This window comes from Lutjanus erythropterus, chromosome 14, assembly GCF_056507025.1.
Source record: "Lutjanus erythropterus isolate fLutEry1 chromosome 14, fLutEry1.hap2, whole genome shotgun sequence".
NCBI lineage: Eukaryota > Metazoa > Chordata > Actinopteri > Lutjaniformes > Lutjanidae > Lutjanus > Lutjanus erythropterus.
The window spans coordinates 37,397,207-37,412,120 of NC_139330.1; the positions used below are offsets into that span (position 1 = coordinate 37,397,207).

General features: G+C 37.8%; 1 protein-coding gene and 1 long non-coding RNA gene across 2 annotated transcripts in view; one reads left to right on the forward strand and one right to left on the reverse strand.

Moving 5' to 3' along the window:
- ltbp1 (latent transforming growth factor beta binding protein 1) overlaps positions 1-14,914 on the forward strand; it is a 224,142-nt gene that overhangs the window by 127,985 nt on the left and 81,243 nt on the right. Inside the window, exons 9-10 of the mRNA XM_084735368.1 lie at positions 1,352-1,411; positions 10,666-10,788. Of these exons, the coding sequence (XP_084591494.1) occupies positions 1,352-1,411; positions 10,666-10,788 (183 nt within the window). The remainder of the gene's footprint in view (positions 1-1,351; positions 1,412-10,665; positions 10,789-14,914) is intronic.
- Positions 2,932-3,828, reverse strand: LOC146315944 (uncharacterized). The gene is made up of 2 exons (XR_014771833.1): positions 3,626-3,828; positions 2,932-3,212 (listed from the first exon to the last, which is right to left on the reverse strand). It is a non-coding gene; the product is annotated as an uncharacterized LOC146315944 (long non-coding RNA).

Sequence of the window (14,914 nt, forward strand, 5' to 3'; positions counted from 1 at the left end):
TGGTGAGTGAATTGATTAATGAAGATGGATTTTAATTTTGGGTTGGCCACGGTAACTTCGGTTGGGCTTTTTAATTACAAAAGTTAATACTGTTTCCAACTGGTAATCTCACTTTAACAAAAATCACTGGTATCATACTGTGGATGGCGACGAGCACTTCCAGTTGATTATGACACTTTTAAAAATGTTTTAACAGTTTCAGTCTGCAGTTTATATTTATTTCAAATGGCACAGGATATCTCCTTATCTATGTTTTCACTATAGATCATGTAGATCAGTATATCAGTTCATTAAGAAAACTATCATTTTATTCCTTTTAATGCATTTTCATTTGAACTGGCTGGATCCGGCAATGGGGTCCTTTGGCAAGAGGGTCCACGCTGATTCCAGCCCAGGCACCGCCTTTTATTTCAGTGACAGTACAACCCTCAAGAAACACAACATTAACAGCACTGGCTTTTCCTGTTTCTTTGCTTTAGCGGGTCTTTTAATTCCACTGCGGATGCTGTTAAAATGATTTTACTTAATATGAGTGTTCGTACGAGCCCTTCTTACAAAAAAAGTGAAAGAAATTTAAGACAAGAATACGAAAATGTTCTTGCATGAGACCCATTACTCCTAATGAATGATAATGCTGCTCTGCAATTGCTGGATGTGTAAAGATGCAACTGTTACTTACTTTTGTGTTGATTTATGTATTGATAACAATAGTATTGGAATCTGAATAAGAAATGATGCAATGCAAAACATTAATAAACTAGTGTGCAACAAATAGGAACCCATTAATCTAAAACATTTTTAGGATGAAGAAATGAATAAATGAGTAATTAATTTCATTTGAGCAAGCTATATACAGACAACCAATGTAATAATATTGATCACTCAGAATGATTTTAAGATTGTTTTAAACTGTTAAGGAAGCATCTCTAACATATGATGCAGCAGCATTGTGGAGTTTTATCATTTTTTTTCAAACATTGATTAGACAGTTTAAGACACAGGACATCTGAGAAGACAGAATCTACAGGACATGTAGACTAGTGTCAGAAATGTTGTGAAATAGGTGGAAATAAACTGCGGTTAAAACTGGTCTGAGAGGCTGGTGCTAGCAGGTTGAAACGCTACAAATTCCACAAGAAAAATATATTTTTAAATAAAAGAACTGCTTTTTGGATCAGTTGTGACAAAAACGGGTGAACATTTCAGTGAAGTTTAGTGACTCTGACTTGGTATTTATCAATAGTGTGTAGATGAGGGTAAGATTATTTTAGCCTTCATCAAATGTCTGAATGCAATGACTAACATGTTTTCTACCTTGTCTTTCTTGTGTTTTCTACATTCTCCACATCAGCCATCCCTCTGATAGATTGTCCTCAGGGTTACAAGAGAATCAACAGCTCTCACTGCCAAGGTAAGAACTTCTGCCTTTGTTTTTAGCCATGCCAGCAGCAATATCTGAACAAATACTAGGTAGATTTACACAAAATGTGGTACAGACTGTCACAGTCCCCAGATGATGAATCCTAACAGCTTTGGAGATCCTGTGACCTTTCCTCTAGTGCCAACAGCAGGTTGTCACACTTGTTGTGAAACATCTCAACATTTACTTTATGCATTGGCACAAAATATTGGACCAGAGTTCACTGTTCCCAAGGGAGGAATAATAGTTACTATGGTAATTCGCTGACTCCTCAAGTACCATCATCAAGTTAAAACTTGAATTTGCTCAATACTTTGGTTCTTACCAAATAAGTTTGAAAAGACGTTTCTGTGTATCTCTATAGTTTAACTGTCAGTTTGAGTTTCAAGAAGTGTCCTGTTCATCAAACAAAAACACTTCCTCTTGATAGTCTAAGACAGGGATGGGCAATTATTTCACATATGTCTTAAGGGGATCTCTACCTTGCTGCAGCCAACCCAAACTGTAGATCACTCTGTTTTAACCTATCAAGGCAGAATGTTGTACTAAAAAGAATATATCTTGGCAGACACTAACTTATTTTGATTAACTCAGCCTACATTTTTTAATGAACTGTATTCCCCAACTCTGATTGCACTGGGAGAATTTTAGGAAGGGATCTGTTAATATGAGCAGGCAGACTGATTACAGTCAGTTTCATGTGGGCATATTGTAAGTCAGCGAAGTTATGCTGTGATATCGGCAAAATCATTCTTCACAATATTTTGTGGTTCTTTATAGCACCAATAGAGGGTGCTGGATTCATCATTACCACAACATGGCACATGGCTATCCTGTCCACAGTGTTTCCCTGCTCTGTGGCTGGAAGCAGAAGGGCCTGCTGGCCATTCATGCTGCTCTGCTGTGTGTGTGTGTGTGTGTGCGTGCGTGCGTGCATGCGTGTAGTCCTAGACTTACTCCATTTCCTTATCTCCCTGTTTATTGTTGTATGAGTGCAAAGGCCTTCACTCATTATTGTTTTAGCACACTGTTGGGGGCAAAAGTCTTTGAACTGTCTCTCATACACTTACTGCACACTCCTGTCTAGTAAAGTAAAATATTAGATCTACAAGATTTACTTTTAGGCTAGTTAAGGAAATGTCACTGTGTGCTGATGGGATGCTCAGTGCTGAGAACTGTTCCATTGTTAGGGATCTGTATTCTGTGCACTTTAACTTCTCAAGAAAATGTGAACTTGTGAACATTTTCTGGCAGTTCTGTGGGCTCAGGCTTCAGTACAGCTTCATAATCAGATGCTCCAGGTTTGATCCCCTCTCAGGGTGGCAGTGATGCTCCTGAAAACACTATTGTAATTATTGAGGTTGGTTAATTGGACACAACTTCTTCTGGAACTTATACAGGTGAGTGGTGCAAGGATTTTCCCATTCACAGCTGTTAAGTCCTTTCCACTCATTCACAATGTTTTCAAATTTGTATTGAAAGTAACTGTGTACATATCACTCACATGAGCATCACTGTTCATACCTTTTCTTAATTGTGTTTGTTATTTTGTTTTACAGACACCTACAGCAGAAATCAATAGAAAATTAATCTGCAACTATTTTGCTAATTGATGAATCATTTCAGTCATTTTAAACAGAATATCTTTGCCTTTTGAGTGTTGGTCAGACAAAACAGGCTATTGAAGATGTCATCTTGGGATCTGCAAAACTGTTATGAGCAGTTTTTCTAAATGCACATTATTAACATTAATTTTGTGTAGGTCTCTTAGGATGTTGTCTCCTTTGATGTCCTGTAGAAAACAAGAGAAAAAAGTCATGTCTTTATGCTGTAAATGCTAATATTTTATTTTAATAACATATACTTTGCTGCATGAACAAATAGATAAATATTGCTTGAATGGCCGTTAATCCCTAAAGATAATTCTGGACATATTTTATGTTTACTGAATGTTTGTAGGTTATTTATGTAATCATTTATTTGTTTATTCATTTTCCTATTTATTCATTCAGCCATTAATTAATTCACTCATTCAGTAGGAACCACTGAGCTTGACTCAAATTGAAGGTTTTCAATTTTAAAATAAAGTTTAAAGCAAATTTTCCTTATATGTTTTATGTTTTATTATATATTTTATGGGCGAGTGACATTAGGATCATTTTCTATAATAAAATACAGAACGTGTGTGGAATTACACTGACTTACCAGACTCCAAAGGAGATGTCCATTATTCTCACCAAGGAGGCCTCCTGCCTTTTTAAAGCGATAGTTCACCCAAAAAAGAAAATTCACTCAATATCTACTCACTCCTGTGCTGATGTGAGGATGGTTGAAGATCTCCGGTTTACAAATCACTCCCAGAGCTTCAGTGGAAAACAGTGTTGCAGCTAAATCCAGTACAATTGAAGTAAATGGTGACCCGTTTTAAAATGTAAAAAAACAAAACAAAACAAAACAAAAAAACACAAAATGTCTCCATACTGCTCGTGTGGTGTAATCCAAGTGTCTATAAGCCACAACATTAATATTTGACACCAAAAGACGCCATTTACACCATGTTTTTAACCTAAATGTCAACTGTAGCCTCTCAGATGCATGGTTATAAATTGCTTACTTACTGAAAATGCAGAACCTTGGTGATACAGCATTCAACAGCTTCTAACTGAAATCTGCATGTGCAGACTTGTCTGGGCATGTCTGGACACGCTCAGACAGAACATATATGTGGAAATTAAATTGTGCTCATTGTTTTCTAATTACTTTTAATTGAGTGAAATTAGCTTGTTTTAAACAAAGGCAGTGTATTTTAAAAGTAATTAAAACAATTAAGTAGGATTTAGTTACATAGTAAAATCTATTAAATAAACCAGATTAAAACATGTAACATTTACGAGCGGTCTGAATCAGGTTTTTCCGTGTTAGTTAGTCAGTTCCTGTAAATTACCAAGCCAGTATTCTCATTTTGAGATTCACAGTCTTATGTGTAACACTTAAAAAAAAACCAAAAAAAAAAAAAAACAGATGTTTTCCTAACCTGAACCCTTCTAGATAAAGTACATGATTACATCATGATTGTGAAAGTGTTGCACAATCTGGCTCCATATGCAGTTCTTTTTATTTTGATAAATCATCTTCATCATCAAACATTATCAAAAGAAGGTTTGATCAATTTCTTTATTTTAGGATGGCAAAACTAAAAAAAAACAACAACTTATTATTAATATATTATTTACCACATCAGCAGTAACTTTCAGGCCTCTGCTTTCCTTGTGGTGTGGTTTAACAATATGTGGTGGAGAGCAGTAGTCAGTTTCCATCTAAATTTAGCACAGATTTGAACTGACTTTCTAGAAAATCTGCTAAAGAAAATTCAAATTAATGTATATTTCCATTGACAGAAAACCATGTGGAAACATGACACTTTTTTCATGTATTTATTATGCTTGTATTTACTATTGCTGCTGGTCTCTGACAGCCACCAAACATGATTTTGTTGTAAGATTACAATGACAAGTAAAGTGGCATGTGTCTTATTTGAGGAAGGTGATGGTCGCCTCACCCCTCCACACAGATCAGGCACTATGTTTGATAAAGGCCCAAAGGCTAAAAGTGGCTCTTAACTGACTAAAATGTAAGGGGCATACCAATCCAAACTTTACAACTTTTTAGTGCTTGGTTGAGTGATACACAAAGCATTTTAATGCTATAAGTAGCTTCTCAGTCTGAGTCCAGAAGATCACGAGTTATTAAGACCTACTCTTAGTCACTAATGTGCTGCAGGTTATGTGTCTCATTATGTCAGTGTTTTGTAAAAGTAGAATGACAGTGAATTTTTCATTCATATTTTGATTACAGCTGTATAATAATAATGATTCAGCCATCTCGACAAGTGAAAACTTGGACACCAGTAAAATACAAGTTTCAGCACTAATAATCTCAGCCTCAGCCATCTGAAAGAATTCTGACAGTATTCAGTGGACTTGAAGGTTTAAACATGAGTCACAAGGTGAAGTCAGTCCAGCTCCTTATCTCCTGAATCTTAGTGGTCTTTTTATCTTTACTTGCATCACCCATGTATACACTCACATATCAGATGTGAGTGTATACATGGGTGATGCAAGATACCAGCAGTATTTTTTTAAATCTGCAAAGATATTTGAAACTGGTTGAAAGACTACAAGCTTACCTAGACTATAGCTGTACTCTCCATCCACAGCAGTCAGGTTTTAGACCATAACTGCACTGTGTGTGGATCCTTCTCATTTTTGATACTGTTCACTACTCCATTTCACTTAACAAACTACATTGTCTTCGTCAGACCTGGTTTCAGGGATATTGTACAATAGAACAAAGGTGATCTGTACTAATGGTCTGAAAAACACCTCCCTTGGGGTACCACAAGGTTAAGTGCTTTACTATCCTTTACTATTTACACTAAACAGTATGATCACTCCGATACAGACTTGATATGCATTTGGCTGCTCTTCAGGTCACTACTCACTCCACCTTTAAACAACTTGAGCATTACAGTTTATCACTGAGCTTTACATTTTATTACAGGATAAATTTATTGCAGGAAAAAAATATTATAGTCATAACTTGTACTATGGCTGGTCAATTTTATTTAGAAATGTCTCCAGTAAAAGTTGCCTCAGTATATCACTTTTGTTCTCAAATTTACAGGGATAATTCACCCCAAAATGAAAATTCAATCATTGTCTCCTTTGCCTCATGCTGATTGAAGGTCAAGTTTAGTTTTTTAGTCCACAAAACACTGCCGAAGTTTCTCAGGAAAACAGTGTTGCAGAGTCTCCCAAACAATGGAAGTGAATGGTGATCAGTTTTCAAACTGAAAAAAACCCCAACAAAATAAAAACATAAAATGCCTCCAAACTGCTCATCTGGTGTAATCCAAGTCTGCTAAAGATGTTATTTACTATGTGTGCTTAACTTGAATCCTCACTGTAGATCCTTAGCTTGGAGCCACATTCATGTGCACATGCAAACCATTCACTTCCAATTTTTTTCTTCCATTGGGAGATTCTGCAACACTGAAAAATATACTCAACTCAACTACAAATGAAAGTTGCTCAGTCAAAATTTTGCTCGAGTTAAAGTATCAGAATACTTACTTTTAAAAATACTTAAGTATTAAAAAGTACAAATTACTGAGTACATTTTCCCAGTATCAGTACATTACTGTATTGTTTTCACAGTGCATTTATAGAACTGTTCTAACCTTCCTTTCACATCCACTATCCATGGGAGATGAACTCTAATGGGCCAGAACAACATACCAAAATATGCAACACAAGTTTCAACTTACAGTATGTACATGTACTTCAGCAAAGGCTATCCCTTAGGCACCCTATTTCAGTTTTTTCTGAAGCTGTCCAAGCAGGCATACTAACCTGCTGTGGTCAGTCCAGTGTGTAATGTAGGCTGCTTTAAAGAAAAGGATCAATGCAGTGTCCACAGATCATATCATGTACTGTCTACCCATTTGTTTTTGTCTTTCACTGCAATCTTACACAAGCTTGTGTAGCAATAAAAGCTTCTTGGATTTTAGTAACAGTGTAACACTGAGGACCTCACCAGTAAAAGACCAACCAAGTAGGCTGTCAGCAGCCTATTAAACCATACTGGCTGCAAAGCTTGTATTCCCTTTCACCTATAAACTGGATGTCATGGTGGGATACAGACATGAGTCACAGTCTGTGATATGAGCCAAGTGTGTTCTCACTGAAGGAATTTGACTCACTAAATTCAACACATTTCACAGTGGACTTTGAAAACAAAACAGCAAGCTGGGCCAGTAAAATAATTCTGCAGCATTTAATATGCTAGCAGCATGACACTATGGCAGCATCACTTGGTCAGTGCAGCACTTTGATCTTCGTCAGGTTTGTCAGGATATTTGTGTCAGGCTGTTGTGGTCCCCAGAGACTGAATCTTGTTGCCCTGACATTTCCTCTAGCACCGTCATGAGGATGGCATGTGATTTTGAGTGAAATGTCTATATAACTGTTGGATAGATTGTGATGACATTTTGTATGAACAGTCATGTAACTCTGAGGACATAGAATTTGTGACTAAATACTTACTATTCATATTCCCACTGGCTTTACATTGTATATGTGCTAATTAGCTAGTGTTGTCCTAATATGCTTAACTAGCACTTCTCAAACCTTGTCTGACATGCCTCCTGTCAGAAGAAAAGTTGATAGACCCCCACTCCACATTTTAGACTTTTATATTTTTAAAACACATAAAAAATGTCTACCTTACTTGTGTGTGATGTATGTTGTTATATATTTTTTTTATAATATATGTATATATATATGTGTGTATATATATTTTGCAGGTGTTGAATATTGAATTGTCTTGGCTGATACTGTTAACCACAAGCAGAAGTCATATCACTTCCTTTTCCAATGTGCTTTATAAGCTTTTCCCTTATTTCTCAGACTAATGTTGATGAATGGTCCATTTATCACCACTGGTGATAAATTGTGATTCTGGAGTAGAGCCCTTATGCTGGCAAGATTTTCTGCCTCTCTTTAGCACAGAATGACCACAATGCTCCTGTGGGGGGTAATAGTGTTGTTGATCAATACCAGTACTGAGGCTATTTAAAGCTGCTCCAAGATGGAGGATGAGCAGAGTCACAATAGGTGCATGTGACTCTTTTTCAAATATGACATGACACAGGTAGTAGCAACTAGTGTTGTGTATGAACATGCTATAAAGTGCAATTCTGTGGTTTGTCCGTGAAGTGAACTACGCTGCAGACTGGAGTCTTTGTTAACAGTGAGAAAAACACAGTTGCATTTCAAACACTTGGTTAAATTTCTGACACAATGAACTAACAAGTGCAGCCATCTAAATTCAGTCCACCTAATTTTTCACAAGCTACTTGAGAGAATCCGCTTGCTAATTGTTTTGTACACTGCTCTTTGCTTACAGCAGAGAATAACAGCTGTTTTACTACTGTACTGTAGTATCCATGTAATTTTCCAACCACATTCACACACTCTAAATTCTCATCCACATTTGGAGTAGGGCCTGACAGATACTGTTTTTTGTAGGGTGATGCAAATTGCGATATTAGGGAGTCAAAAAAATCTGATGTCAATATACTAGCAACATTCTTAATATACAGGATATAGAATAGTGACAAATATATGTAAAGGAAGTAGGATATAGTTACAGTTTTATAGATATTATTAAATATTATAAATATATCTGCTCACTGAAACAGTAAACTTTCACTGGTATTCTTTATAATTATAATTAGGAGTGCACAGATACTGATACCAGCATCGAGTATCAGTCCAATACTGTCCTCACATACTCATACTCGTACTCATAAAACTACTCCGATACCCAACACCCGATACCACATTTACAACAGTAGCCACTCGTTACAAGTAAACATCTAAAGATCTGCCATGATGCAGAGTTCAAAGTGTTTGCTGATGCTTACCCTCTTTTTTTGGACGCACCGTAAACATCAGCGAGAGACTCGCTGTCCTCAGCATCATCCACTAATGACCACAGCGACTTTGGAAACTGCCCATAAAATTCCATGTTAGTCCATGTAAAACTGAAATAAACACACATAATGCAGCTGTAGACCGCAGCCAGCCACTGTCCAATAAGTCCTGACGGGTGTAAACTAGTTGAATGCCTCTGCAAATTAATCCAAAGACGACGAAAAAACCCTGCTGCCACCAGTCTGTAACCATCTTTTCTTCGTAATAAGCTGCTACAACTTCTCTTTGTGTACTTAATCTTCACTAAAACAGCCTGACAGCACAGGACACACAACTTCACTCTTTGGGGTTCACAGCAGGGTCAGCAAAACTGTTGCACACATGGCATCACACTCATACCTGTCCCTCCTAAACAATGGCAGGTAGGAACTAATTAGCTCTTAGACAAGAGAGACATGAAGAAGAAACTTAAATACTACACATGTAAATGTGTCATTAAAAAATATGGGTCAAAGTGCTGTCAATGATAATGAAATAATTATCATATATAACTACATTTATAACAGTAAATTTAATTCTGCAAGTCCAGAATAATGTTATGAAATTATTATACTGAAATATGTCATTTACAAAGTAAACTGTACAGCTTATTAAGGAACACAAAATCAGTGAAGTAACTTACTACAGTAACCCAAAAATGTAATGTGTATAGTAACTATGGTTACACTAATGAAAATAGAATATGTTTTAAAAGTTATTATAAGAACTTTAATGGCATTATTAAGTACTTGTATCGGTACTCAGTATCGGCAAGTACCCAAGTGTAAGTACTTGCACTTGTACTGGGTCTGAAAAAAAGTGGTATCAGTGCATCCCTAATTCTAATAATTCATTCATTCATTCATTTTCTGTAACCGCTTATTCCGTAAGGGTCGCGGGCTGCTGGAGCCTATCCCAGCCGACATTGGGCGAGAGGCAGGGTTCACCCTGGACAAGTCGCCAGTTCATCGCAGGGCTAACACATAGACAGACAACCACTCACACTCACATTCACACCTACGGGCAATTTAGAGTCACCAATTAACCTAGCATGCATGTCTTTGGACTGTGGGAGGAAGCTGGAGAACCCGGAGAGAACCCACACAGACACGGGGAGAACATGCAAACTCTGCACAGAAAGGCCCTGCCCCAGCCGGGGAGCTGGGGGATCGAACTCAGGGCCTTCTTGCTGTGAGGCATAATTCTAATAATTATTCTTAATAATTATAAATAATTAATTTTCATATTGGCATACATCAGACAACATATATGCTGATACAGATGATATGGCTGTGATAGGCCAACATTGGGCCAGTAATTCTGGTCGACCGATTATATTGGTTGAGCTCTAAAATGGATCAAAGTGCTTGCCATTAGAATATGCCTGGATCTGCCCTGATATTGATCCATAGGATCAGCTAGGGACATCTCTAGTCTTTTGGAAATAACATGGCTCTATCAGGTACACAACACTCACATCTGTTGTTTAATAATAGAAAACAATGAGAAATGTTAAACCTCCCATGGATCAGGAAAATATATTGAAAGACAAGATACATGTGCCAGATTTCTTTCCTTTAACAGTTATAGTCGTACAGTAATTGAGAAAGTAGTGAACATTTCTGTCCCCCATTTTGCAGTAGTAAGAAATCATTTGGAAAAAAAAAATCTCTGGATTGATTGTATTTTTCATTTTTTGTTGATTCACAGATTTAGATGAGTGTCAGCTACATGGTGTGTGTCCAAATGGAAACTGTCTGAACACCATCGGCAGCTACAGGTGCATGTGTAAACCTGGCTACATTCCTGACCCCACACTCACCACATGCATATGTAAGTCCTACAATCTATCATTGTCTATCAGTTTGTGTATCTCATCACTTTCTCATCACCTAAACCCAAAACATTAGCAGTGTAGGGTTAGACTGAGCAAAAGTTATATATTGGCAGAAATGAATGCATCACATTTGCATGCTGGTCTCTGATGCACCGATTTGTTTCTACAAAAGCCTTCCAGTATGAATCAGATATTTCCTTTCACTCTGACAGAGGACATGGGAAATATAAATTTCCCTATTTCCCTCTGCCACCTGCTCCAAAGTACAAGCAAAGCAAGGGCTGCTAGGAATGCCGCTAAAGCTAAAGTGTGTGTTCGATGATATGCATATGAATACAGTGCATGAATGAAAGCATGGTGTTAATTGTATAATCAGATCCCCACTCAAGCATGTACTGCAAGGGACATCATATAGCCAAACCCAACATATCTCATGTTTCTCATTAAAAAGGGACAGGATGGAGAGGATGAGCAGAGGGAGGAAGAGGGAGAAATGCAGGCAACAGAGAGAAGCTCTAGTTAGAAAAGCAACTGTTCATTCATTCACGAGTGCCAAAGTGATTAATTTTGATCATGACTGATCTCTTGTGTCGGTCATCAATTTCTCTTAGACTTGACATGCTGTGAGCATGTGTTCCCCTGATTTTGCTCACGTGTGTACATGTGTTTGTCTGTGTGTGTGAGATACAGTATTGAGACTTTGGGGGAGGGGGAATGAGGTTGTGTTCTGCTTCTCTTTTATCTCATGGTTAATGAAAGCCAAGCGTCCATTAATCACCATCACTGTTTAATCCATAGAGCTCAGCAGAGGAGAATTAAAAAAATGTTGATGTCCAACAGCTGTGCACACAAGCATGTGGCTCACCTGTGACTGAAAATCTCCAGTGATTTCATGTACCCTTATATTGTATCTTCATGTATACTGCAACCAGAGGTTTCCAGCTGATGAGCAAATCAAATTCTAGTCATTGTGACTTCTGCTAATAATGACAGTCTGTGCTCAAATGTCTGCCACTTAGCTGGGTCCAAATTGATGTGTCTAAAGTCTAGGCTCAGTCAGACCAGTATTTAAAATGACAAATATTTTGCGAAATCATCAGAGCAGATTGTACTGATAATTTGTGACAATGACTGTGGCCTGACTAATGAAGCATGCTAGTTAGTGTGTTAGCTATTAGTTCGCCATCTGCAGTAGTTAACCAACCAGCCAGTAGTCTGTATGTGACCAAGTGTCTTTTGAAAGGACATGTGGATGAACTTTGTTGTGTCACTTTCTGGTGTGACCAGACCTTAAGGGAATCAAAGCAGTATAATCTGCTATAATTGTGCCGGGCTGCACAAAGAAGTGACCTCACAGCAGTAGACCTGCACTGTTTCTGTGCTACTTGGTAGCAGACGCAGTTGATCCAGCTCGAGGCCCTCCAACCAAAGCCATGACTTACACTAAACTGATGGCTTACCACATGTGTGGGTGAACTGGTTTAATCACAGTAAATTGACCACTATTAGTGAAAGTGTGCCGTTTGTTTGGCATATCAGTTATTATAAATATTGCAGAGATACATTACAAAAAGAAGCACCCACAGTGAGCTGTGACAGTAACAGACTCTGAGGTTTGTACTCACCAGGACACCTCCAACATGTCAACAAGGTAAACACACCTTTTTACTTTGCCATGTTGTCCTGTGAAGAACTTTCCTTGCCGTGGCAGTAGGGCTGAACGATTTTAGGAAAAGATCTAATTGCGATTTTTCTGGCAGATATTGCGATTTCAATTCGATTCACAATTTTTTCTTCAAATCAAGCTTCAGTGCAATATTCACAATGTATTGTAACATTTACAATCATTATTAATTATTCAAACTAGATATTTGTGAGGGCTTCAAAGAAAAATAACATAAAGAGAAAAACTACTGACTATACTGAAGACAATTTGCACACATCATCACATTAAATCCGTATAAATAAATAAATTAATAAACAAACACACACACACACACACACACACACACACACACACACACACACACACACACACACACAGAGGTCTGGTCCATTCATTAAGTTCCATATGACGTTTGCTGCATTGTTGGTTATGATGCACGTCAGAGGAGTGTAACTACGAAGCGAGATTAATGTGTTAGCGAGCTATGTTGAGTCTAAATCCAGGGTTTTCAGTGTCACGAAAGTGTCTCTCTTTTAACCTGCTAGACCACCGTGGTAATTTATGCTTAACTCATGACCTGGTCGGCAGCAGGTTATGTTAAGAGTTTCAGATTAAATCGTCTGTAAAACGCGCCGTTCTTTAACTTATAATTGTCCTAACAAGGTTGTTTATGAGTGATATAGCTTTTAAACTGAGGGAAGACATTAAAAATGAAAAGCTGCTGAGCTGTATGTTCGTAATATCACCGAACGAATCCATATAATGTAAAAATGAAACAGTGGCACAAACTGTCTGCATCGCGCTGTCATGATGGTAACCTCCGTTTGGTGATGCAGAGTCATTTTTCCCGTTTGCTTCAGATCATATTAACACTTTAAATTTACATGGTATATAATCCACACTAAAATAATGATGAAGCAACTACAGACACTTTGAATACTTTTTACTGTTATCTGTTTTGTCTTTGTGATATTGCAGCTCAGATCACTGATTAGAAAATTCATCATCATTTATCACGGACAATCTTTAATCAGTTACACTCATTTTACGTTCGTTTAGTCAAAAACCTCAGTGATCTCCATGTCTCTGTCATCATAGGACAGTGTCAGACAGACTTTATCATGTTTAAATCTGCTGTATGGAGTTTTATTGTTTAATGTGCAGTTTTCATGTTAGAATAAACGGCAGCATTAAAACCACATTTAGTCCATCAGTAATTTTCTGACATCATTCTTCTTCTCCTCCTTTATTTGCAGCAACAATGTTGCTTTTTGCCGTAATGTATTTAGTATACTTTCCACAGCTCGTAATTATAACAACTTGATCATTTTGACTTAAGTGGCTCGCGATCGCTTCATTTCATGTGGAAGAAGAGTCAAATGACGCAGCAAACGCCCCTTTTATGTGAGCGTGAGCGAGTCTGAAGACGAAAGCCTGGATTAACAAAGTGAGTTGATAACCACCATCGTGATACCCGTTATCTCTGATTGCGGTTTAGGCTTTGTCGATCCAGATCATGCAAAGAAAGCCTGGCTGTGTTGAGCTTGCTTCGTAGTACAGCCCTTAGGAGCACTGCAAAAAAACGCAGCTTTGGCGATCATGTGATCGCGTTGTCTGAAATCGCAATTTCGATCAGAAAACGATAAATCGTTCAGCCTTACGTGGCAGCATGACTTGAATGGTCACAGTATTTACATTTTCCTCATGCTCTGACAGTCCTTTAAGTGCAGTTTGGCAAACGCCATGTTGGCTGTCATCTGCCTTTTACTCAGGAGTGGCTCCATCTACTCATTCTGCCATGAAGACCAGACTGGTGCAGCGCTGCAGGGATAGTTTTTCTTCTGGGAGGCTGTCCCATTTCTGCAGACCAACCCTGCAGAGAGGCCATTGATTTCTTGGTCAGCCTGACCAAGGCCTCCTTGCTTATTTACTCATTTCAGCCAGATGGCCTACTATGAGGAAGAGTACTGGTGGTTTCAGACTTTTTTTATTTCACAATAATGGAGTTTATTTTGCCCCCGGGAACTTTAAATGCTGAAGCATTTTTAAACCTTTCTCTACGACCTGGCCCTGACACAAGTCCTTTCCGGAGGCCTATGTTGAGTGTCTTTTTACTTTGTTTTTTTGTGTCTTTGTACTTTTTACAGACATACACTGTGAAGCGAAGGACATTATATAGACATTATTTGAATGAATTGGACACATACCCTTCCAAATTACAGCGGATAGTAGCCATGTATGGTAGCACTTTTAGGAACAGTCCAGCATTTTGAGGAATATGCTGATTTGCATTTGTTCCTGCTTGCCTTAGACATTAGTTTGCAATGCCTGCCATTCCCCATTAAATTTGAGCAAGAAATTTTGATAGGATAAACTTTTCAAATGTGCATATATTCTCAGAGAACAGTCCTGATGACTTTAAAGTTGGACCAGACATCTTATCTGGGAACCTAGAT